Source organism: Pogona vitticeps, chromosome 4 (assembly GCF_051106095.1).
Source record: "Pogona vitticeps strain Pit_001003342236 chromosome 4, PviZW2.1, whole genome shotgun sequence".
NCBI lineage: Eukaryota > Metazoa > Chordata > Lepidosauria > Squamata > Agamidae > Pogona > Pogona vitticeps.
This window is the reverse complement of record NC_135786.1, coordinates 155828553-155853909: the sequence shown is the minus strand read 5'-3', so window position 1 is coordinate 155853909 and position 25357 is coordinate 155828553. Positions and strand designations below refer to the sequence as shown.

The following is a 25357-nucleotide window of genomic DNA, read 5'->3' as shown; positions in this document are numbered from 1 at the left end:
TAAGAGACTTGCTTTCTTCACGACTTTGGCTCCGCTTTCTGGGGGAACAGGAGCACAAAAACAATTGCCACACCTGCTAATTAATATTCCGGCTGCAGGTGACCTCACGGTGATATTTTGGCATATCCTCTTGCTGCATGGAATAAGTTTTTGTGACCCTGATTGTAGAGCTCATTATCCAAAAGCCAAAATCGTTTTAGTGACTTTTCTGTATTTTAATGCAGCCTGAATCTGTTTTTGTTAAAAAAAATGGCTCTTGATTAGCTTTTGGGCAGACTTTCTTCATTCGCATGGAATTACACCAAACTGAACGGAGTGTTCTTGGAATAGGGAAGCAGGAGGCAGCCTATGCAAGTTGTAACAAGTTGGAAGCATGATGGGAATGAGCAGGCTAATTTCTGAGCCTGTTGCCTGGATGCACCTCTCCCATTAGGACACTTTATTCTGCGTCTGCTTACTTAAAATTGAAGTCACTAGAGATACTTATCTGCACAATACTGAGAAGGGGCAAAAAGAGAAGACATTAAAGCCAGAATGAAAAGTTGAAACTTTTCATTGAAACTTTCAAAGAAAAGTTGAAAGATTTTTTTAAAAAAAAATTCTTAAAATATATTTATCATCACTATTGCTGATTGTTAATAGTGGGGAGGGAGGGGTTTCCATAGGAGCTCCTGTCAGTTTAGCCGCCAGGGGTAGAACTTGGGAAAAGGATCACAGAGAGTCTATTTTACTCTCATGGGCCAGAAGCCCCACTTCGAGAGATCTGAGGGATGTCCATCCTCACCCCTAGACTTTACCTCATGAGAGGGCCCCAGCTGTCCCCATGCTCTCCTGACTTCCCAAATACTGTATAAAGTTTATGGGGAGTTTATTGGTTTTTAAATAGGACCCTAAAATGGGGGGCTGAGGTTCAAGTGTTGAGGGCCCAAAACACAACGAAAGTTCTTACTGTGCCTCATAGAAGGAACAAGGGAACTTTGTGAGCATTTTTTAAAAAATAAAAATTAATGGGAGTAGATGAGTGGGGGAAGCAAGAGTTGCTAGGGGCTGCAGGCCCTTTAAAGACCACACTTTGCCAACCAATGGTCTGAATAACCCATTTCATCCAATATAACTTTGAGTTGGGCAGCTGAGAGAATCTTTCAACCAAGTGGTAGTGGCCTTACGAATTACGATTTTCCTTGACTAGCGACACAGTCCAATCTTAACAATTCTCTGATTCAAGGCAGCTGGAACCACTTCTTAACTGAATGAAGAAGCATCTATAAGCTTCTAAACCTATTTTAGTAATATATTTCACCATGGTTTCACTTGTTCACTGCATGAAAATATTAAATTTTTTTAAAAAATCAGAAATATGTTTCCAGGGTGCATTACCAAAACTGGACCCTAGGGGGAGACAGAGGCTATGCTATATATCAGATTTGCTATATCTGCAGTTTTCCACATCTGCAGGGGCTTGGGCCAATCACCAGAGGATACTAGGGTCCTACTGTATAAATATTTCTCTTTTTAGACAAATTGTCTTGCTTTTTTTTTTTTTTTTGACAGTATGACTGGTTTTGAAATACCATCCTTAGGCTCCTTTCCAGATGGCTCCTCATTTTCCCTCCCACACCATTCAACCTGGTTTTGTTCCCTCATGAAAGATGCTAGACCTCATGACCCATACATAGGATTTTGTTAGCTAATATACTATAGAGTAATCTCTGAGCTGCCTCTTTGTCCCACCCCAGCCAAGCCGCCTACGAGAACATTTCCTTCTTCTTTTAGTATGGGTGTTGCTTTGTAGTGTCTCCATAGATACCACTCTGAGAGATCTTCCTGAGATCAGATGAGATGCTATAGTCCTCAAACGTCTAGTTATTTGAATTGCAGGAAAGCAATATGTTTGTTGTGCTACTTTGTTTGCAGACACCTATTTCTCATCACTTGATGATTCACCAATGACTGTGAGAACAGAAAGCATTGTGTATGCAGTGGTTTGGGATGCATGACAGCTCACTCAGATGTGACTCCCAGGTGCAGGTGCCTCACCTAACTTTTCATCATTTGCTGTCTTTTACCTCATGTGAACAAACACCATTGAAACATTCTTGTGTCTGAGTCAAAATGATATGATGGGAAAGTTCCACGTATCTGTCATGTTTGGTGGTTGAGGATTCTGGGAAATGGAATCCAAAAACTAATTTTCCCAAGCTCCAGAAGGGGGAACGGACTTGAGGACACAAGGCTTATGATATAGGCTGAAGACCTTTTCATGTTGATATACGTTTCTTATAACTTGATGCTGGTCATTGTGGTCAATTGACCACCACATGTCAGCTGCACAATCACATGACCAAGCACATGACCGAGATGTCCTGCCACCTTCTCAATTAGCTAAAGGAAGTTACATAAACTTACATGCATACCAGTAGTATTCTAGCCATACTGTCAGAACATTGTTTGGTGTTACACCCAAACCAACCTTATACAGTACTAGATTCAAATCTAACTGTATAGGGTTGTGTGAAGGAGGAGTAGGTCTTGAGGAAGGTGTTGACAGTGCGCCGTCTCCTAAATCAATGAAAGAAGAGACAGAAGGGATGAAGGCTAAAGGAAATGAGGAGAAAGGATAGAAGTTTGTTTAGTAGAAGAGGGAAAAGACACAGAAGGGGAGGAGCTACCTTTGTTTGTGTGGGAGGAAGATAAAAAGGAGGAGGAAGGGGTGAGAGTATTCAGAGTAACGGGAGAGGAGATGAAAGGAGGAGGAGAAACGGAATATAGAAAAGTGTGCGATCTGTTGCAAGATTTCCCCAACCTGAAGGTTGGAGGATTACTGCCTGATCCGACTCAAAAGAAGGAAGGAGTGACTGTTACAGGGACTTCAGAATAGACTGTGGTGGTCTTCCCAAGGGGACAGGGTCACTGGAGGAGGGTGATCCAGCCAGACACCTCCTTCAATCAACCACCACTCGAGGGAGATTGGCCACGCCACATGTGTTGTGGCACAATCTGTGCCGTGAGGAGCACGCTGTTGCGGAAACCGATGGACAGAGAGCAGTTTGGTCCAGCTCCGCAGTAAAATTGGACAATTCTGTCTTACAAACGTTACCTGATTCTTATGGATATTTACCGGAACTAAGTTGTTTTGGACCTATAGAAGTCGTTGTGATTCTCCAGAAGTTAAGTCTAATAAATCTGTTAATGTTCAAAATTACTCTTCATGGTTATTTCCCGCCCAAAGGAAAGAGCTGCCTCCACCTTATAACGAACCCAATCACAGGTTGTAATTGAGGTTTTATTTGCATTGCCAGCAACCATTCAATATATGTGGTGCTACATCCACAAATTTCTGGGATGTAGATTTTATTTGAACACCAAGAGAAATTTCTTAACATTTTGAACTCATCTACCATAAAAAAACAACTATTTGGAGGTGTTCAGGAGGCCTTAATGCAGGGTCTGGACAAGCCAGTTGGAGTATTCTAAGAGGTATACTCCAAGAAGCAACTTTTCCAAGCTATGATTTGTTCCTGGTTACCTTCCCACTTAATCTATTCTTTACTATCTTGATGATCCTACCATCTACATATGAATATCAGTTGCCAAGGTCTGCCTTCCCTAGCAGACAGAGGTCTCACTATTTTCCAAGAAAATAACCAGGACTGATCCAGGCCTCAAGCTCCTCCCATAACTGCAACCTGGCATGGGTTTAGGCTCTTGCCCGCTGTGGTAAGAAAGACTGCTGTATATTTCTATTTAAATGCCAGAATTTATACCCAAATTTGCATCTAGGCATTTAAATAAGCGTTCATACATTTTAGGCAATGCAAATGTATAGCATGTTTTGTCCTCTTCTGTTACAAGATATTTCCTCTGTTTTTGACAACACGTAAGTGTCACATTATGCTTATATAATTCCCTTGAGCTTCAATAATGAGAAACAGAGGTTAGGTTTGCAGTGCTTTTACTTGGAATGCCTTAAGGTAATCCGATTTATTAAATAAAAACAGCAGGAAAGCATTAGACAACAACAGTGAAGCTCTTGGACAATACCATTAGAATAGGAATTAATCCCATACAAATTACAGACTTTTTATTCTATTTTTCCCCACTGTCAGTATGTAACGCAGGCCAAGCAAAGATTTCCATTATTCCAATAAGAGACGAGTGTTTTCAGGATGTTAAAATGGGAGGAGACTGCTCTAAGCATCAACCCAGGTCAGGATTAAACAATTAATTGCCTCAGTGAGTTACATGTTGTATACAATTCTAATGCTGCACACAGGAAGTGTGTTCAAATCTGCTTTGAAGAATGGCTTCCTAGGAGAGGTGACTTGTGTTGCATGCTCGACATATGCAAATGAAAAGATTGCCTTTCAATATTTCATGCTCAGGCTTACAGAAAATGGTGGTGACAGATCAGATTTTTTTAATGGGATTTTTCTGTTTAAGGGGAACAGAATCTGCCAGCAAAAACAATGCTACGACTTTTGTTGTGCTTAAAGAAGAAAAGAAATGGATGGTTAGCATTGAATTCATCTTTGTGCTGCAGGATCCGGTAACCTGGTACATCTCGGGAGTCTGTCCCATCTTCAGCTACTTCCAAGGAGACTTTGTGGATGATCTTGGACAAAATTACTCCTTTTGTCTCTGACATTTCAGTGAAATCTGCCGCGTTCTCATCAAACATATGGGTCATGCCAAGGCTTTCTAAAATTGGCTTGAAATCGTATTCTCCTTCTAATTTGAATTTGGGGAGAAATACATTCACTTTTGTGTTCGCCATCGCACTTGGATTGGTCCATTGTAGCAGCTTCTCACAGGTGAGCTCCTTCTCAAGCTGAGGAAACAAGAGGGCAGTAAATGAGAATCTCGGTCTTCATAATGCTTCACCTGCTGCTCCGTGACTCCCTTAGGCTACAAAGAATGACAGCAGAGGTAATATACGTATATATGCTAAGCCATATCTGATGGAAGACGAAAGCTCTTTCTACCAACTGAAGCAAGCAAACCTTCTGCCTTTAGCAGATCCTAAAATCTTGGTCTGGACAGTTGGGAAGCCTCCCAATGCCTTCTCTCTGGCTCCAGGGAGAAGACTGCAAGAAAAAGTTTGAAGGCAGAACAAAATCTGGAGGCTGCCACAAGCAGTGCATTAATTTAGACCCTTACCAGTACACACAGTTATAACAGTATACAAAAAAAGCTAGAGCAACTTCTTATGACAGCAACCAGCACACTTCCATCCTGAAATGCAAGCCTCCAGTTGTAACTCCCACATGACACAGTACTTGTTTACTGACCTCCATGAAGTACTGATATAAATATATATGACTAGCCAAGGTAGACAGGCCATCAACCATGTGTGCAAGCCTCAGCAAATGATGTGGCGTTTCTGACTGCCTCAGAAGCAAGAGCAGTGGAGCTGCCAAATATCTGACAAGCTACAACTGATTGATTGATTGATTGATTGATTGATTGATTGATTGATTGATTGATTGATTGATTGATTGATTGATTGATTGATTGATTGATTGATTGATTGATTGACTGATTGATTGACTGACTGATTGATTGATTGATTGATTGGGGCCATATACAACCATTTAAAGTACATTTATAAAATCATAGTAAATTTATTTATTTATTTATTTATTTATTTTATTTATTCAATTTTTACCCCGCCCCTCTAGACAGCGTCTACTCGGGGCAGCTTACAAAAATTAAAACACATAAATTAAGAGATTATATTCAAACAGAATTAAACAAAAGAAAAATAAAACACCATTAGTTTAAAAAGTTGCAACAAATTTAAAATACCTGATCTTAAAAAAGTACTAATAACAATGTCCTGCATCCCCTTCTAAAAAATACAATCCTGCAAAGTTTATAGGTAAAAACCAACTTAACAAGGAAGGTTTTCACTTGCTATCAGAAGGATTATAAGGATGGGGCCAACCTAGAGTGAGGCAGGCAACACAGAGATTATCAGTACTAAGGAAATGTGAATCTCCTGTCTAGGTATAAAACCATGCCTCTCTCAAGCTGGCAGGTAACTCCTTATGCCATCATAGACCAACAGGAAGAGGTTTTCTAGCCCTAAGAAATACAGAAAAGGTTATGTAGGATAATTTCTAGTTCTTTCCAGGTTGGCCCAGTAGTATCACGTGATCTCTTTATAAACTGGTCCAGAGATACATTAGAAATATTTCCTTCCATCTGTTTCTCAAGGCTATAAAATATCTTGGTACTCTTATTCCACTTTTGAGGTGGGGGCCTCTGAAAAGGGTGGGATTTGAGCAGTGGCATTGTGGCCATAATTGATCTGTCATCTTGGAAAAGGGAATGGTTTATTAGTTTAATAGGAAGTTCACATCCTCCTCCTACTGGGAATTATTTCCCTTAGTAAGTGATCATTTGTGGGGGGTGTTATCCATGGTGGTTGCACTCTCACAGATCCATGCAGTGTCTTTGTGACCCATCAGCACATGGCATCTTGTGTGGATGACTGTAACATGCTGTACTAGTGCAACACCATGACACCCATAGTAAAATCTGGAGAATCGTGCCACTTCTTGTAACCACATCAGTTCATGCAGTAGTTCCTGCACCTGGAATAAAGTCTACATTTTGTGCAGCAGTGACTTGCAGAATATGAGCCTAGGCCTTGTAACAATTGAGTGTGAAGAACCTAAGGCATTTCTTGTTCCTTTCTACACAGACCATTGTGAAGCATTCCTATATGAGAATGATCAATGTGCAGATCTTATTTTTATTCATCAAAGGCAGCTTTTAGATGGTTTTCTACCTGTTCCAACCCAGTGGTATCGTCCTCTATATCTTTAGGCAGCAAGATGAACATGCTCATGTGCTTGTTATGACAGGGAAGTTCCAGAATCTTGGTCTTCAAATCATTTATGTAGCCCAGACAAAACGTAGCTTCCAGGTTCATCATCTGCACTGGTTTGGTTTCAGTCTGCTCAGAATCAATAGAAATGGAAAGGAGTTTGCATGAAGGCTAGAAACAGTTAAGGGCTCCGGCTAAGCATGTGCACATATGTTGCAAATGTGCCTCAAGAAATGAATTCACAGTTTTTAGCCACACCTTACCAACAGCTCGACTGCTGAACTGTGTAAGTGTATACATATATATAGCGAGACTTTGGGGAGGGGGGAGTTTGCAACCGTCTAGCAATCATCATCATCATCATCATCATCATCATCATCATCATCATCATCATCATCATCATCATCATTTGCTCTCCAGTCAATTCTGACTTACGGCAATCCTGGTAAAATACCCAGAAGTGGTTTACCATTCCCTTCCTCTGGGAGGATATTGGGAGTGTGCAGCTGACCCAAGGCCACACAGGCAGACTCTACACACGGGAGAGACAACTTCCAAACTCCGGCTCCACAGCCAGATAACCTCCAGTAATAGGATGAAAAGTTCATTTATCATTAAGGAGATTGCGGGGTATTTCCTGCCCTCAATACATTGAGATTAAGGATTAAGTTTTTTCCACTCCCAGTGAGAACATCAAAGACTGCCCCATCCCAAGAAGAAATGTCAGTTTCGGGGGGGGGGGGGCTGGTAACCAGAAGTCACCACTTCTGCTTCACTACATAACTGTTCACTTTTAAAAACACATGGGACTTTTTCTGTATTAGTATCTTACATTGACTGGGACCAATAGTACACCAAGCCATAAAGGAATAAATATTGAGGGGAGTTATTTTTGTCTCAGCGTGAGGGGCAGTTGTAGCAAAAACCTGCACATGGCAAGTGGCTAGCATTAGTGGTAGTGGTTTCCAACTGCGCAGATTACAAGAGCACCAAAACCATACGCTTGGGATCTAATTTTGTGCTTCTGTAAAATTAAAACATCCTATATTTTATTTTATTAAATACTGTATCAGGGATTAAAAAGACATGGTCCTTTCACTGGCTTTGCTTGAATTAAAATCCATTTCCCAAGAAATGTGTTGCTTTGTGAGCAAAGGACCTGTACTTGCTACTCGGCAGTCACAAATAGCCAGCTTGTATCACAATCCGTGGTGTCTTGAATTTTGAAGCACATGTACTCATAACAGTGCACAAGGCATACACCCCAAAGAGAGCTTAAAAATGCAAGCAATTGTGTTGATCCATGGCAGCAGCAACACAGCCAGTTCTAGCACTTTCCTTGCCTTCAGGGAACAAGTCTTGACTAAAAAAATAATCAGTCTTCATTATCATTCAAGACCAAGCCAGCCCAAATTACAACACAGGTAGCTCACAGGAATTAACTGAGGGGGGTTAGCATAAGACAGTATAATTTCTTTAATTCAAGAAGAACAGGTCTCAAGGTGTTGACTCTGTGAAACATGGCTCCACTACCGCTCTGATCACTGCTTGAAATGGTTGCTTATTTATGGCTGAGGGGATTGTGTAAAAACAGAAGCACATTTCTGCCTGGAATCAGCACACAATCACAGTTTGCTGAGCCATTTTACTATGCATTTCACTGAAGTGGGAGTGGAAAATAATCTTTTTCATACCTTGTTTATTCTGAAAGGACATTCCTTAGTTTGCTCCTCAGAAAATTTCTTCATCCAGTTTGTTACAAAATAGGCTGCATTTACCAGAAGGATCTTCGTCTGATCATTGACACTCTCCTCAACCAAAATGTTCTCCATTTTACCTGCAGACCCATTGACAAGAATACTGCATTTGAAACATGCCCCTGACATCCTGCCAATTCAGGTACTTCCAAAGTCCAAATTTTGAAGCATTAGATGTTTTCAGATGGGCAAGGTCATTATTTGCCACCCACATGCCCTGCACAAGGCAGTGTCCCTATGACAAATTAGTGAATTCTATTTTTCCATGGTCTGGCCCAAATTCTTTCGTAGGGCACTTACTCTAAGTACAACAGAACATATTTTGCAGAATCCCACACACACACTTGAGTCCTGTGACCTAATCTAACACAGCAGAGCCCCGTTAGACACTGTGTTGTCTTCCTGCCAATTCATGTAGACAACATCAGCCCAAATAACCAAATCTGAGGGAGATTCATATGTTAAAATGGAAGACAGATTAGCACAAAGGGCTCTTGTGGCAAAGCCATTGGTGAGGAGCATATTGTCAACATGAATGTCGTGGAGTGACCCAGCTTTGTCTTCCGCTGGCATCAATGAGAGCTTTTATTGTCACACAAAATGCAGACCAAATGGTCCAATCTGGAGCAGGAACACTGTGCAAACCAAATATTTAAAGCTTGTCTCCTTCTCCAAGTAGATTATTAATCTTATATGGATTCAGACAACTATAACACTCAAATAAAATAACTCTTAGCATTGGCATTGCATGAATGGAGTCATTTTCACTTGGCCTTAAACACACACTCGCAAACTGACATGGTCCCTAAGAGCACATCTCTCAATCTTCAAAAATGATAGTGCAGGGTTCTTTCTATATTCCTACCACAGGGAATACAGAAAGAACACAGAAGACCAAACAACTGTGCAAAAATCAAGGCAACTGTTGCTTTCAGATCAAGTGTCTGTACTGAAACCCTCTGGCCATGCGGGCAGTGGGATTCTTGGAAATACAGTAAAAAATATTTTTAAAAAACACCCCAACAACCCTATCATATTTCCAGTCTCTTGGAGTGAAAGATAAATCACGGTGGCAAGCAGAACGGAAAAGAAGTTTCCATCATGATCCAAGACAAAGAGGACAGTGTCATTTTAACTAAGCAGTTAAGAAACATATCACAACCTCTACCCACGTTTTTCATAATGAAATGCCTGGCACAATTCACAAAGAGTTCACATCAGCATTCAAGGACATCAAACAAATCAGTGGATAGAGTATGCACTTGCCATCAGTAAGATCAGAAACAGATTTATTGATTTGCAGCCTTGTGTCTTCTTTTTTTTCTTTAAAATCTGCTAATTCAAATTCCGAGGGGAAGGGTCTTTTGACAGAACTAAGAAATTCCTGAAAGAGGCAAGGAGACAGATTATGCTTTCATATATCATGCTGATTCTAAATTCCTAACCTTAAAATATTTGGCCAGATCACAATGGAATTAATACTTTATTCAAGAAACTAGATTCATATAATGATTTCCCATCCACATTATGTTGAATTTTTTCCAGTTACAATAAAAAAAAATGGTTTCCGTAAGATCTCTACCAGTGTCTAAACTAATTCTGAGGCTTGGCAAGCAACGGCTGTCCATAGCTACAAGCCATGGCAGACCTTTTATTTAAAAAGCATCCCATGGATATCACAGTGGGATTTCTTACCTTATGAGGAAATGAGAGGGGGGATGATTGGAAAGTGAGGTGAGACCACTGGGACATCATCCCAGCACCCTCTTAAAATGAACATACACAATGTGATGAAATTAATGTTTTTCTGGATGACGATAAGTAGTACATAGCGGGTGTAGAAGACCACCATTTGGGTTGGCTGCAGCAGCCCAGTATTGGCACAGCAATAAGGAGCAGATCCCCAGATAACCCACCTGATCTCCACCCATCCCATCACAAAACCTGGTAACCGCAGAGTTATGACCAACTATGTGCACACACAGAGAGGCGTGAATCCACTAGGACGGGGGAAACCCTCTGGTTTTTAACTGCGGGGAACTCTGGCAAACCATCCAAACTAGGCTTGCCTCTGTCAGTTCCCTCTCCTGTCACTCTTCCCCGTCACAACCAAAGGCGGGAGAAACCATTGCCTGGAATGAATGCCTATCTCCCTCTCTGCAGATCTCCAGATCATCTTGTCAACTTTGAAAAAAGGCCTCTGATTTGTAAATATGGGGGTGAGACAAAGGAGATGGCATAATGTAGTGGGGTTTATTCCAAAATCTTATGGTCTGGCATATCTGCATGCATTTTTACAACAGAAATGCATTCCACCAGCCATATGGCGTGGAATGTCAGGAACATAAAAGCCCAGCTCTTGAGTACCCAGCAGGTAGCAGAAGCTGGACTAATAAGTCAACCAGTTTTACCAGGATTGCACTACAAGGATGTGAACAGAAAGATAAAATTGGAAAGAATTTGGAAAGAAAGAGAAAGATAAGATGGGGCTGTAACAATAAATGTTCTGTTTCCTGTAGCAGGGGTTGACAACTGTACCCCTTAGGGACTCCAACACCCATCAGCCCTAGTCAGCAAGATCAACCATCAGAGATGAGGGGAATTGCAGGATGGCATGTGGATAGCCACAGGTTTCTGGTCCTTGACAGCTATTCCAAGTGCTAATACATCTGCTGCTGCCAAATGGTACACCCATTCAGGGTGCCAACACATCATCTTACCAGCCTAATAGACCACACTGTGTCACAAGCAAAAAAGCTAGGGCGTAATTAATGCAGAACCCCCCCCAGACACACACTACATGTGGCCACATGCACAAGCCACAAATGAATGGTACATTATTACAGAACTGTATATTTAGAAGACAGTCTAGAAAAAGTTTTGCCCATTTTACAGATGGAGAAAACTGTGGGCAATATTAGCATTCATACACATCCCAAAACTGAAGTAACTGCTGTTGTGTACAGGTTCTGAAGTGGGCAAATGAAGGGCTCAGGATTGGCACAAAAGTGAATGGTGGTAGCAATAATATGGCTACTCCAGGTGACTTTGGCTAGCATTTTTACCACTAAAGAAGCAACTAGAGAGAAGAAGCAAAGAGCCATCCAGACTGCTTTTTGTTCCTGCCATCACCAGGCGCAGGTAGATCCAAAGAAAAGAATGGGTAAGCAATTTGAAATTTACTTGATCTGACTGATGTGGTAGTGCTACATCTCAATAAGAATCATTTAACCACGTAGGTCTTCCTGCCCCAATAAGTATATGGGCATAATGCTCTCATGATAATGTTTAAATGGGGGAAGGGAGGGTTAAAAGTGCTATAAACAGCTTTTGCATCCCATACAGAATGACGAGAGAGAATGAAGAGCTCTCAAACTAGCTCTCAATCGGCAGTAAAGCTGGGCTGCACTACTTTTTATCTAATATAGGATTATATCCTCTTAAACAGTCACCAGATACTAATTTGATTAATATCTTACACTCAGATTATGATAGAGTGAATTTTCATGTATAAATCTGCATTTAGTGTGTTCATGTTCGTCTGAAATTAAATTAAGATAAATTTTGAATAAATCTAAAACAAATAGGTCACACTCTAATTTCGGGCAGAAGAACTTTCAACCCTCATTAAACAAATATTCTAAAAAGCCATTTCTAAGGCTTGTGTAAAAATATACATATCCAAAGGGAACTAAAATGAAAAGGACACTGATATAAATTTGGCTGCTTTTCAACCCAGTGTGGAACATGATCGCATGGAATGTAATTTAGCATTCATTTCAAAATTATAGATAAAACCGTAAATCTTTTTTTATTCCAAGTTATAATCTAATAAAATACATTAACTGAATATGAATAATTTAATAAAATATAAATTTCACTTATTCAGTAGATTTATTTTAATTGGGATTAACTCTTCAATTTAGCATATGTAATCTAGACATTATATTATACAAACTAGAAGATGATATAGAAATAAGGACTTCCGTTCTAAATGCTGAATAATCAAGAATTAAATTACAGTAAAACTAGCAATGAACCTTGTGTCGTCTCAAAGATTAACAAATTTATTATGGCACACATTTTAACTAAATAGAGCCTACTTCCTCTCATGTATGAAGCAGACTCAGCTGACAGATACTGTCTGTCTGCCTACAGAGAGAGATAGAGACAGGACAAGTTGGGATTAAATGCTCATGAAATGAAAAAACTGCAGAGGTGTAGCCAACTGGTGAGCTTCCACATTTAGAAGGCTCTTTGAACCATTGTAGGCTTCTCTCAGGAGAAAGGAGAAAAATACAATTTTCATCTGCTCTCATCCCCCAACACCTGCTCTAGATGACTGGGAAAGAGTGTTGGAGGAGGCACAAGAAGGAAAAGATTTACTCCTTTCCTGGCCGAATGGAAGCCCCTGTCAGTAAAAGTAAATGAGGCAAACACAACCCACATGACAACTAGGGGTGTGCATTCTGGGTTTTTTGGACTACAAATCCGATAATTTTCATTATTGGGGGGAGACCTTTAGGTGCCAGACTTGCAAAAGTATTGTAAAGAGCAGAGTTAAATAAATGCAATGCTCCCTTCTTTACAATTGAAAGGAGGGAATCTGAAGCCCTCTTTCAAGAGATGGGGGATGGTTGTTTCCTTCTGAGTAATGTATCCATGTTGAGCTTTTGTCGTGGCAGTACCGCCAGCAGATCCTAATGCCAATTTGTTGAAAAAAGGATAAAAGCACTATGGCCATGAAGTGGCCACAGCACCCAGAAACCCGACTGCTTTGCAAAGGAAATAAATTGACAACATTCATACATGCTGAAAGAATAAGAAATGAAGCAATTCATCACTTGTATAAAATAAAACAACCCTCCTGGAGAGGGGGAAAGTAACCAGAAGTAAACCATGGGCCAGGAAAATGAGTCCATCTTGGCCATGCACCGTGTGCTCAGAAATCCATGAAACAATCTTAAAAACAGCCATTTCAGTATAATTGGGTTCTTTTGCTAGGTGTGATCAGGCGCTTACTCTATAAAATAGTGGGGTTTTTTTACTCTAAACACTTGAAGCTGCTATATCTAAACTCTGCTAAGTTTTATGTTATATATTATTTATTATAACCAAAAGCCAACAAGTGAAATTTCAGCATCTGTTCTTTCCGAGAAGAGTAGATTGACATATGTCCTGTACTGAATGCATGGGCACAAATATTTTAATTAATGCTAACAAAAGTGATATATAAGAACCAGTAATAACTAGCTAATGTTTGATGTTCAGAGTTCTGGTATAAACCAGCAGAGCTATCTTTATTTCTCCTATATGCAACTGCCAAACTTTTGCTTAATAACTATGCTGATCACCACTTGGGGAAAAAAGAGTGAAATTTCAATCATATATATTGCTTTTTTTAAAATTTTCTACAAATCATGGGCACTGGATGACATGGTTAATAGTCATTTGTTACTTTGTTTTCAGAACATGTAGAAGTTTGGGTCAAATAATTGTAAGCAAAATATAAAGCAACTTTTGCAATAAAAGTGTAAAAATATATTTTCATTCTGTTTTTTAATGAGGTACCAAATTGATTTGAATGCAGTGCAAGTAAATAATGCAAATCTTAACATAGCAATAGTGCTCATTGTGCCAGCAATTAAAATATCAATATTTTAAATAAATGATCAGGTTTAAACCACAAATGTCAACCAGATGTCCCAGAGAGAAACAGCCATTGTTTATCAGTAGCTTACCGTAGTAGGGTTGAGAGACTTCTCTACATAAAGCCGCTTGACCATTTTCAATGAATAAAAAGAACTAAGTTTGGAAGTGTCATTTGTAAGTGTTTGGAATCCAAAAGGAACATCTTTGACATCTTCTAAATGAAGGCCCTGTTGTCAGACAAATTTCAGCTTAATACAGATATTTGGGCATACTGATCTTCCAATATAATCAAGCCAAATAAGAACATAACACTCCTGCTATGTGTTTAAATGCCCTCTAAAAGTAAAAGAAAATGTTTGTCTTAACATCAAAAAGTAACTTCATAATTAGTCTGTGATCAAAATTCTATGCCGATTTACACTTGCATCAGGGAAACTGCAAAAGTCTTTGTGGCAAATTCCCACTTGCTAATGAGGTGCTAGTTGTATTCCTGGGCATGTGACCAGAAATGCAACAAGCACTTCCTTAATGGGCAGCAATTCATCACTGGGAGTTACGTGATTTCCCTTATGGAATACGATTCTGGCCACTATGATACTTTTAGAATATAACTTGGTTACGCTCCAGTTACCCCAAAAGTAACTAGTTACAATTAAGGATGTCACTTATAACTAGTTATTGCTAAGCTTTGTGCTAGGTTAGAACACAACTGAAGTCCTATCTGATTCAACATTCTTTTCCCACAGTGGCCTATCAGATATCTCTGGAAAGCCCATAAACAGGCCATGAAGGTAAGAGTACGTCTCATTCATGCTCCACAGAAAATGGTCAGTGGCATATTGTTTCTGACTCTGGAAGCAATACATAGTTATTGTCATGAGAGTAGCCACTGATAGCTTTATCCTCCATGAATTTGTCTCATTCCCTTTTAAATCTATCCCAGTTGGTTGGTATAATCTCATCAATCGTACTGAATTTCATAAGTTTGATTGTGATGTACAAAGAAACCCTTTCCTTGAATTTCCTACCATTCAGCTTCATTGGATAGGCCTGGACTGTAGCGTTGTGACAGTAAGATACTACTTTCTACACACTTTCCACCATGCATAATTGTAGAGACTTTTCCATGTTCAATCATTCACATTTATTTTCCAAACCAGAGGGTGTTCAATATTGCTTCCAAAAATGACCCAGGGCATAAATCTCCTCTAAAACAAGATACTAAGAGAGCAACATGCATTGTTGGGGGGGGGGAGGAATCACACACAAACACAACTTTTTTTCCATGGTAAATGAACAAGTTTTTCTGAAAACCAGAATGTCACTTTTATTTTTCGCAGGAGTAGCTGGCATGGCCCGCAGCAAGACTGGTGCGTATGTGGGACAATAGCCCTTGGACTCGACACAATTGCCTACCCCAATGTGGACCCTTGGAGGAACCCACTCCTGACATCCCTCATTTATTTGTACATTCAGTTACTTGCTATCTAACTATGGTTAAGGGTCCATCAGAGAACCCATATTCTTATCCCAGTAAATAAGGGTATGTAAGAGTGAATTTAAAAAGTAGCCATGTCCTGCATCTACACTTGCCCTCCTGCATGTGGGTGGGCTTCTTCTATTCACAGAAGATCCACCAAGTAATGACACTGAAGCAGGCACAGAGGGAGAGTCTCCCTTTTTCAGCTACTTGTTTCTTTCCCCCTCTGGGCCTCATCAGCACTCTTCCAGAAGTCAATCAAACCCACTAGTTTCAGGACACAGAAGGAGGAACACATTTAAAGACAAACCATTGAAAATTACCTCTCCACCTGCTCCTTTGCTAGGAATGTCCTTTAAGCAGAGTTTTGCTCACAGAAACTTTGGATCTAATCCAATATATTGAGAGAATTTCATCAGCATCTCAGTGAAAGGCTACGGATATCACAACACATGAGGACTACTGTATTGCTTTTTAAATTAAGACTGCAATCTTTAGCTGACTTATATGACTCAAACAAAGTTTAAGAATCAGGTCCTAGAATCTGGAATCTACTTCCAGAGTTAAGATGACTAAAATGACAGGAACATCATGAGTGGATGGCTCTACTATGGCTCTTAAAAAGTAGAATGGCTGCTTATGGGTGGAGGCGGGGTTACAATCCATCAACTCCTGTACTTGGAGAAGACATTGACCTCAAGTGTTCATCCATACCATTTTCCTGTTGACAACTGTGCACGCTCTTTTGCTTACTGTCACACGCACAGACACACCACCTGTAATTCATTTCATTGGAGAAAATGCGCAGGTGCCACATAGTAGCTGAAATCTTGTTGCTTAGCATAATAAATCACACTAGACTAGGGCCATTGACTCACAGAGGATTTCATGAGTCAACTCTTCTGTAACTTCTGTTGGTTCAGCTTACTACCCTAAAGCAACATGATTTCAGCCCCTATGTTTAAACTAATGCACAAAGCTCCGAAGATACTTTCCAATAGATGAAGCCTGTATGTGACAAATAAGGTTATTTTTGTTCAAATCATGCTGAATGACTCCTTGAAAACTATTCATGGGTTACTTGGTCCTCTCATTGCTTGTGTGCAAATTGACAGCAATCGTCTAAGGCTATGAGTGATTACTCCCCAAAATACCGTCCTGTGAGGTGTGAACTGCATTTTGCAAATAGAGAAGATGACAACAGGAATTTTCAGTCTACACCTTGCTCCCTCACAGCAATATTCATACACTGGATTTCTAAGGAAATAATTAGGAAAGATTTTGAGTTCTCCAAACCCTCTGTTTCAATCCAAACATATTTGGTACAGGCTTAAATGGTCTGCTTTGTCTAATTTAATGTGTCATTTACTTATTTCCCAATTTGATAATGACAGTGATAACGATAATGATAATCTTAGAACTGCAGAGCTGGAAGGGACCATATGAGTCCCTCCTCCTTCATTGCTTTGCTTATGGATTCAATGACTTGGATATAGAGGATTCCAGGGTTTTTGCTCACATGGAGAGCATGCAGATGAGCATGAATCTCTCATCTTCAGATTCATTGTGGTCAACATAAGCAAAGAATGAGGGAGGCAGGAAGTCTAGCTGCCCCTCTGCATCCATGTTAATACAGAGGAGTCATGCCATACCTGTAAACAAGAAAACACCAGTTTACCGAGGAAAAGAAACATGCACTTTACTGCATAGAATGGAGAGTTAACATCTAATTATCTGACATCCAAATTAATGGCAATTACTCACCTGTTTCATCTGAGTTGCCGTATCACCCTTGGCAGCTTTGTATGCAAGAGCCAGAGAGGTGGAAGTGCAAAGCGGAGCAAAAATAATATTAGCAGTTTTGTCCTTTTCAGCTAGTTTTTTGAATAAATCAACTGCAAAAGCGGTGTTTGCAATCTGGACAGCATCCATGGTTGTGGTTCTGAAACAGAACAGATAACTTTAATCCATATTCTGCACTGCGTTGTGGCTCTAAAGCATAATCCTGTGCATGTCTATTTAAAAACAAAGCATTTAGGTCTTACTTGTGTGAATATACTCATGATGATGCTCAGAGGAACACCTTGCCCCTCTCCTGTGTTGCAAAGAGAATGCATCTTGTCTGATGTGGAGACATTCTTGCTCATGTGTAAGCTCTACACACTGGAGTTTGTGCTCACAAGTAGGGTTTATACACAAGCAGGAATAGCTCCACCGCAGGTGTACCACTTTCCAACAGTGAAGAGAGGAGGTTGGCTCCATTTGATGAGCGTGTCTGCAGAAGCAAGAACAGAATAACCCAGCAGGAGGTTCGATGGGATTTACTCCAATTGAGTGTTTGTTGCAGAGATGAGCAACATGGCTGCATAGAGGCCTCAGGGATATTTTCGCACACTTATTTATTTTCTAAAATAATTTTTGCTCACAAAGCACCCCTCCCAAGGGCATGGAAACAACTTTGCCATGCTTTGAGAAGCCTGAGCACTGCCTCCGAAATTAAGCATTTCTTGAGAAAAAAACAAAACACTTTCTAGCTCAGAATCTCCCCTTGTGCCCTTTAAGGAGCATGAGGGCAATTTTGCCATGTTTCGAAGGTTCCCCTGCACTACTAGGGGGTTTGTCTACCATTTTATTTCACTTTTTAAATTGGGAACTAAAGAGTGGCGGGGGGGGGCTTTTAGCATTTAGCATTTTTTAAAAGTTAAACCTATTTTGTTTTCCGCTAACAAAATCCCACTATTCTAGTAACTGTCATAAATAAATAAATAAATAAATAAATAAATAAATAAATAAATAAATAAATAAATAAATAAATAAATAAATAAATAAATACGTATTCATTTTTTGATTTTTGGCTACATCCTCCCTTTTAGTCCATCCCTATTAGAAATGTAGCCCCTGAGCAGCCAGCAAATGAGGGAAATGGTCCTTGGCCCTGCTAGAACCATAAGACTATAGCTGCAGGCTATTCTTCATGACTTCTTAGAAAGATTTGATTTAAATTGCCTATATTCATGAAAAAACACTATTACCATGTTTCTTATAGCCCCACATAATTTTTTCCAAAAAATCCCGAAAACAAACAATTATATTGTACCATCTTTCCCCGAAAATAAGACTGGGTTTGTATTAATTTTTGCTTGAAAAATGCATTAGGGCTTATTTTCAAGGGATGTTTTATTTTTTTCCATGTACAACAATCTACATTTATTCAAATACAGTCCTGTCATCTTCTTCTGGTTGCTGCACAAGGGTGGAGGGCAGGGTTTCACTTAACTGGGGCTTATTTTTGGGATAGGGCTTATATTACAAGCATCCTGAAAAATCATACTAGTGCTTATTTTCAGGTTAGGTCTTATTTTCAGGGAAACAGGGTAGGAAATCAAATACAAACAAGGCACAGAAAGGATATTATTGTGCTTAAATTGTGTATTATAACAAGGAAAAATATTTCTGTCTTTCAGTGTCTGTTTTGGATGTCAGGGACTCCTTGCTTAACCAAGGTGATACAACAGTACAGAGCTCGTGCCTGTATCCAGAACTAAGGTCATTTGAAGCTGTTTCCATATGGAATCCATGGCCCACATGACATCTTAATGTGATGAAAACAATGCTGGAAGCCTTCCTTCTATGATGATAAATGTTCACATGGTGTAATAATGCCACTTTCTATGGTGCCCTCTATAAGGTTCCCCCCCCCCAATAATACTTTTGTTCTAGATCCCCCTTGTTTTTTTTTAGCTTGAGCAAGATTATTCACATAATGTAGTTTCTGGGTTTACTAACAGGCAGAACACAAGACCCCTGCAAGAGTTGATATCCCCTTTCCATTAGATAAGGCAGTTGGAAACATCTGACAGATGTAATCAGCAGGGGACAGCCTAATTATGCATGCAAACTGATCTGTAAAGCTGTTAGATAAACCCTAATCAGAACACCCACACTCTTGTCCTGTTTCATATCTGCACCCTGTAGTCAATCTATCCCCTGATCAGCGGAGACCCTTTCTGATATGGTTGTGGATGATCATGATATAATATAAGGATTTGTAACACATGTTCGGCAGCGTTTTACTCACTCTCTCTCGCCTCACCCCCTTTTTCCTTTTTGTAAGGCTTCTTTAATCTTCACTGCCTGCTTCTGTGTATGTCTGTTAATCTCTGAACAAATTTTAGAAGATCACTCAGTGTGTTGTGATTGTTTCCTGGCCCCACTGAGCCAATGCACTTCAGTGGTTTTGCATGACCACAAGACATGGTGCTTCCTTTTCCAATTGATAAACAGCTCCTCCTGTGAACATCACTGGATTGCAGGCCTCCATACAAAGAGAGTAGCAAGCAACTAGCAATGTTTGAAGCAGCTCTTCAAAAGAGAGATCTAAACAGTTTCCACAACAGGTGAAGTGTGAGGCATGTCAGAAGGCAACAGAAGAAAACAGAGTATGTGAACATTAAGAAATCTAATAATACAGAGAAAGGAGGCCCTTAGTTATTGCCCTTATTCCATCTCTCCCTGACAAGCAAGTGACAGCATGATGCAGACTGTCGTGGGAACAATGATAGTCAGTAGGAGACCTAGAAGGCAAATGTCAATATTTATTCCTGATGAAGCAATGCCCCAGAAAATCACAACTACTAAGCCATGAGTCACTGGGAAATCTCAGACTGGGGTGGAGTCAGGGAAAACCTGAAGCATGGGTTTAAGCAAATGGTAATAGAAGGCTGTGCCACATTCTTTCTTCCCCACACTCAAGAAATATTAAGTCAGCATCTAACCAATTGCCCAAGGCATAGCGGTTCCTCTGAAGTACAGTTAGCTTGTGACCCACCCATGTATCATTAAAACAGCTAAGATGAGACATTCTGTTCATTAAATTTTCCATTTAGAGGTTTCCTGAGAACTCCTGATTAAATTAATTATTAACCATTGTTGATAACCCATAGTATACATTGGTGGTTAAATTCAATACCATTGTTGTTATTATCACTACTATTTTTGTTATTATTACTTTGATTCATACCTGTCCTCCCACAAAGAAACTCATTTCAATTGAGAACTATCCTGCACTCCTACCTCCATGCACAGTTTAAAATATTACTAAATAGCCAGTGTACATATTTACCTGCAATTCTAGGTGAACAAAATGTGATAAATAAAATGTGGAAATCTCAGGCTGGAACTAATTTTTAGAAGTATCTTTTAAGTATATTCACACGTTTTTCACACCTTATAATATATGATGACATCATCTTACTGGTAGAAAGCAGCAATTATTTGAAATGACTTTTAGTGAAAGTGAAAGAAGAAAGTGCAAAAGCAGAACTACTGTACAGCTGAATATTAAGAAGACAAAAATCATAACTACAGAAGAACTACACAATCTTAGCATTGACAATGAAGAAATTGAAATAAAGATACTGTAAACCAGTGGTTCTTAACCTTTTTGAAAGAAACGCCCCCTTGAGCCATTGAGGAAGTTATCATTGCCCCCCTCCCTGCGGTGATGACATCTTTTTTTATTTATTTATTTATTTATTTATTTATTTATTTATTTATTTATTTATTTATTTATTTATTTATTTATTTATTATTTAAGACACTTAAATCCAATGACACCTGAAAACAAAATTCCATTCCAAGAAAATGAAATGCCCCCAAAAAGTAACATTTAATGACTTAGTTGCAAGCGAATTTTAAGACAGAAAAAGAAATATAAAAAAGCATAAAAACAAACCGCAATGCAGGAACTAAAAATTTCAAGATGAAAACTCTGAAACTAAATTAAGATTGGAGGAAAATATATATTCATGCACATTGTAAAAAGGTTGCAGCCATCTTCACAGGTTTGGCTTGCTCCAGTGCCCCCCCTTCTGCTCCAGCGCCCCCCTGCCGCCCCTTTTCGTTCTACCGCCCCCCTGAAAAATGAAATCACCCCCTGGGGGGCATTATCGCCCACGTTAAGAACCACTGCTGTAAACCTTGGATCCATCATCAATCCAAATAGAAACTGCAGTCGAGAAATCGGAAGACAAAGAATTAGAAGGGCAGCAACAAAGGAATCAGAAAAGATCATCACCTATAAAGATGTATCACTCCACACTCTTGTATTTCTGATCATCATGCAGAGATGTGAAAGCTGGCCATTTAGGAAAGCTGACAGAAAACCAATTGATTCATTTGAAATATGGTGCTGGAAGAAAAATCTGCAGATACCTTGGATTGCCAGAAAGATAAGCAAGTGGCTCCTAGATCAAATCAAGCCCGAACTATCTCTGGAGGCAAAATATTTTTAAACTGACGCAGTCCTACTTTGGACACATCATGAGAAGGCAGGATTCTCTGGAAAAGATAATCGCACTGGGAAAAGTGTAAGACAGCAGGAAAAATGTCAGACTAAGTACAGATGGAGTGACTCACTAAAGGAAGCCACAGGCTTTGGGTCTGAAGTAGCTAAACAGGGTGGTTGAGGACAGGGCATTTTGGAGTTCGCTCATTCATACAGTCACTGTAACTCAGAGGCAACATGACAGCATAGCAACGTAAGAGGCAACATAACAACAATATAAAGTCAAGCACCACCTGTACTTTGCCAGGCACCCTCCATTTGTTCCTACTTAACAATGAATATGAGTTAGGCAGGCAAAAAGAGAGCATTCTTGAGCAGCTGAAGACATTTGACTGCTAGAGGCAGAATGGCAAAAGGTGACTCCCATTCACCCATGTCTGGGTTCACAGTACCCAAGGCCAGTCAAGTTGTTCAGGCACAGTATTCAGTCTGAAAATCCTACAAGCACCTCCCCTACTCTCTGAAAGTAAAACTGGAGGGAAAACAAACTATACAACTAACAATGCATTGTCTTTTCATGACACCCACGTTCTGCTGCCTGAAAGAGCTACTGTACTCCCTCTGCCAAATGATAGGACCAACATTGCAAGACGGAAGCACCAACTGCATTTAGCAGCTTTTGGAAGTTGCCTTTTTTTCCTACTCTGGAAAATACAGTGCCCTGTTTTGGAAAGACCGGAAACCAGAAGCTAGTGGGCTGTTTAAAAAAAAGAAAGAAAAAGAACAAACTTGTTTCTTTTTGATGCAACAGTCTCATGTTTGCATTTTGCATCTCCGGTTCTGCCAGATCTAGTGAAACACTGCTATCTGGATCTTTGACGTTCCTATCCAATATCACACTGGCTCTGTGACAATGTGTCTGTTTATGCAATGCTAGCTCCAGGATAAATACAGCAAAATCAGGATGGTTCTGGAGTGCTTCATAGACTTAGAGTCTGCTAAGTTATGTTTGCCATAAGTTACACACTGTGTAATTAAAAAAAAACAACTTTCAACAACAACTGTATTTTGCTTGTCATTCTGCATGGAAGTAAGCTAATATACTTAAGATTCAAATGTATGCTCCCATCCAAGTTCTGCCTAGATCCAAACCTGCTTAGTTTTAGCAAAGTTGCTGCTGGGTGTTCATTCAACCCTGCCCTGGATGTTGATTCATGTGCCATCCACCATTTTGCTACCGGTCTTTACGAGGCATCATTCCTCTGCATGATCTCTGGCTCTTCTTGTCAATAAAGCGATCTGGATAATGTTTTACATTCAGAAAACCAAATATTATTAATGATGACTTATAGACTAGCATGTGAGAACACGCTCAGCTTGGGGGTGGCCACTTTCGTGGAGATGAGAGAGACATGCAGGAGTTCTTGCCACTGACTCAGTCTCTTGCCATCATTTAATAGGTGGATGAATCTAACAGATCCTTTCTGAGGATTTTGTGCTAATTCTTTTGTTGGCACATAGGCTTGTGATATATAAAGATACCAAATCATCAAGTAGGGTGTGATGGGGTGTTCGTTGATGTCACTTTTAGCTGTGCAGACCAGGAGTCTGGGTTTGCATTTATTTGGGGGAGGTTTATCCATGGAAAGCATTTAAAAGCGCCTCTGATTAACAAGACAACTACATCAAAACATCCTGTGATATAAACTTATGAGCATCCACACACATGCTCCCTGAACACCCTTCTCCCTTCTGACTTTGGAAGTTAAGCACAGTCAGACCCAGGTAGTACTTGGATGGATGACCAACCTGGAATATGAGGGATGACTAGTTATCTTCAGGCAGGACTAGAAAAGACCACTGCCTTAAACTGTGGAGAGAGCCTTTGCTGGTCAGAGTTGACCATTCTGATAGATGTGCCAACAGTCTAATTCAGAATAACAGAGGCTCCCACCTTCCAATAGGCCTTGGGCTCCAACTGGCTTTCTCTCTCCTTGGTGGAATCATTTTAAAAAAGAAAAGAAAAAAGGAGGCAATTCTAAGCAAGTAACAATTGCTTACTGAAGCATTGCCTGGATACCACTCCTGTCTTTAAAGATGGGGGAAGCTTCTTCTTTGGATTATATCATTCAGAATCCTATAGCCAGTGTGAGCAGTCAACAAGCTAGCTATGGCATTCTTGCAATTGTAGTCTTTTTCCGTCGCTGCCTGCCTAAGCTTTGAGCTACACAAAATACCCAATTACTGTAGTATGATTGGGCAGGAACATGAGACCACCACACTGGGACTCTTTCCTTCTAATACTTTCTCTAGAGAAAAACACTATGAAGAGTAATGCAAGCGATGCAGAAAGTGAAGTTCTAAGGAGCAAGGATGAGCCAGTTAAGTAACAGTATTAGCAAAGCTGAATTGACGAGATACACCCAAGAGATAATTTCACCATGCACAGAGTCTGTTTCAGTAATCTCATTTTACAGACCGGCTTCCTGAAAACTGGTTCCCGACAGTTCAAATCTGCACTAAAACTCCCAGTACTTCTATTTAGCAGCTCTGGTACATGAATAAGATAGACGCTATGATCTAACACATCGGAAAAACACCAGCTCTGGACAGGCTGGTGTGCTTTATATACAGCATGCACAAAAGGCGCATTCAGCCAGCAGTGCAGTTAGCAGAATAAAGTTGTATTACAATAGAATACCTTGTTTTACAAATAATGTGTTCAGCATTTCCCCTGTCATCTGAAAAATCGGCTATAAAGTTCTGAGTCTTTAATAAATGTGATTACACCATATACTGGCCCAGAGCTAGCTGTTTTTTGCAAATTGGCAAAGAAGCTGCTGTAATAAAAACTATTTACTAAAAAAGTTTACATCAAATGGAAAAGTCTTGTCACATTCTCGATTAGTGCAGTTTCTTCCCCAAAGCTCTTACTGCCATTTCTTCTTCAAGTCCACCAGTAGATTCTTTTTTGAGGTGCTTGTTTAAAAAAGGCAATTTTAAAACAACATTTTCAGTTACTTACCTCCCTATGCAGTTATTCCACTTACTGATATGAGAAAAAGATGAAATAAGCACAGCTGAAAGAAGAGGTGCTCTTGGTAAAAAAGGTAGACCAGGAAGAATGTGCTAGCTCACCTGAACGTCAGAGACACTCCCTTATTGTGGTTGCACTCTCTTGTATTAATCATCCCTCTTGGCAATTTATGCATGATAGAAAAAGGCAATGTATGCCAAGTATAAGATTCCAGAAGGCCATGACATGCTCCAGCAGGAAGCAGCCATTTTATGACGATTGCTTTCCCGAGTACATTTTGAAAAGAATATCTGACAAGAAGATGGGGAAGGCA

General features: G+C 39.9%; 1 protein-coding gene across 1 annotated transcript; it reads right to left on the bottom strand.

The window, feature by feature from the left end:
• Positions 1 to 3935: 3935 nt before the first annotated feature.
• Positions 3936 to 25152, bottom strand: SERPINB5 (serpin family B member 5). The gene is made up of 7 exons (XM_020786677.3): positions 25033 to 25152; positions 17486 to 17663; positions 14331 to 14468; positions 9856 to 9973; positions 8527 to 8669; positions 6794 to 6961; positions 3936 to 4828 (listed from the first exon to the last, which is right to left on the bottom strand). Exons 2-7 carry the CDS (start codon positions 17651 to 17653, stop codon positions 4436 to 4438), a joined length of 1128 nt encoding a protein of 375 aa, XP_020642336.3. The 5' UTR covers positions 17654 to 17663; positions 25033 to 25152; the 3' UTR covers positions 3936 to 4435.
• Between the last annotated feature and the right edge of the window lie 205 nt (positions 25153 to 25357).

What these genes read in the sequence shown, in the direction of transcription:
- SERPINB5 (XM_020786677.3), bottom strand. Translation starts at nt 17,653, where the DNA reads ATGGATGCTGTCCAGATTGCAAACACCGCTTTTGCAGTTGATTTATTC. An exon ending in CGGCAACTCAGATGAAACAG is followed by an intron (nt 14,469 to 17,485) that starts GTGAGTAATTGC and finishes GTCTGACAACAG; the next exon opens with GGCCTTCATTTAGAAGATGT. An exon ending in TGTTTCTGATCTTACTGATG is followed by an intron (nt 8,670 to 9,855) that starts GCAAGTGCATAC and finishes ATGGGTCTGCAG; the next exon opens with GTAAAATGGAGAACATTTTG.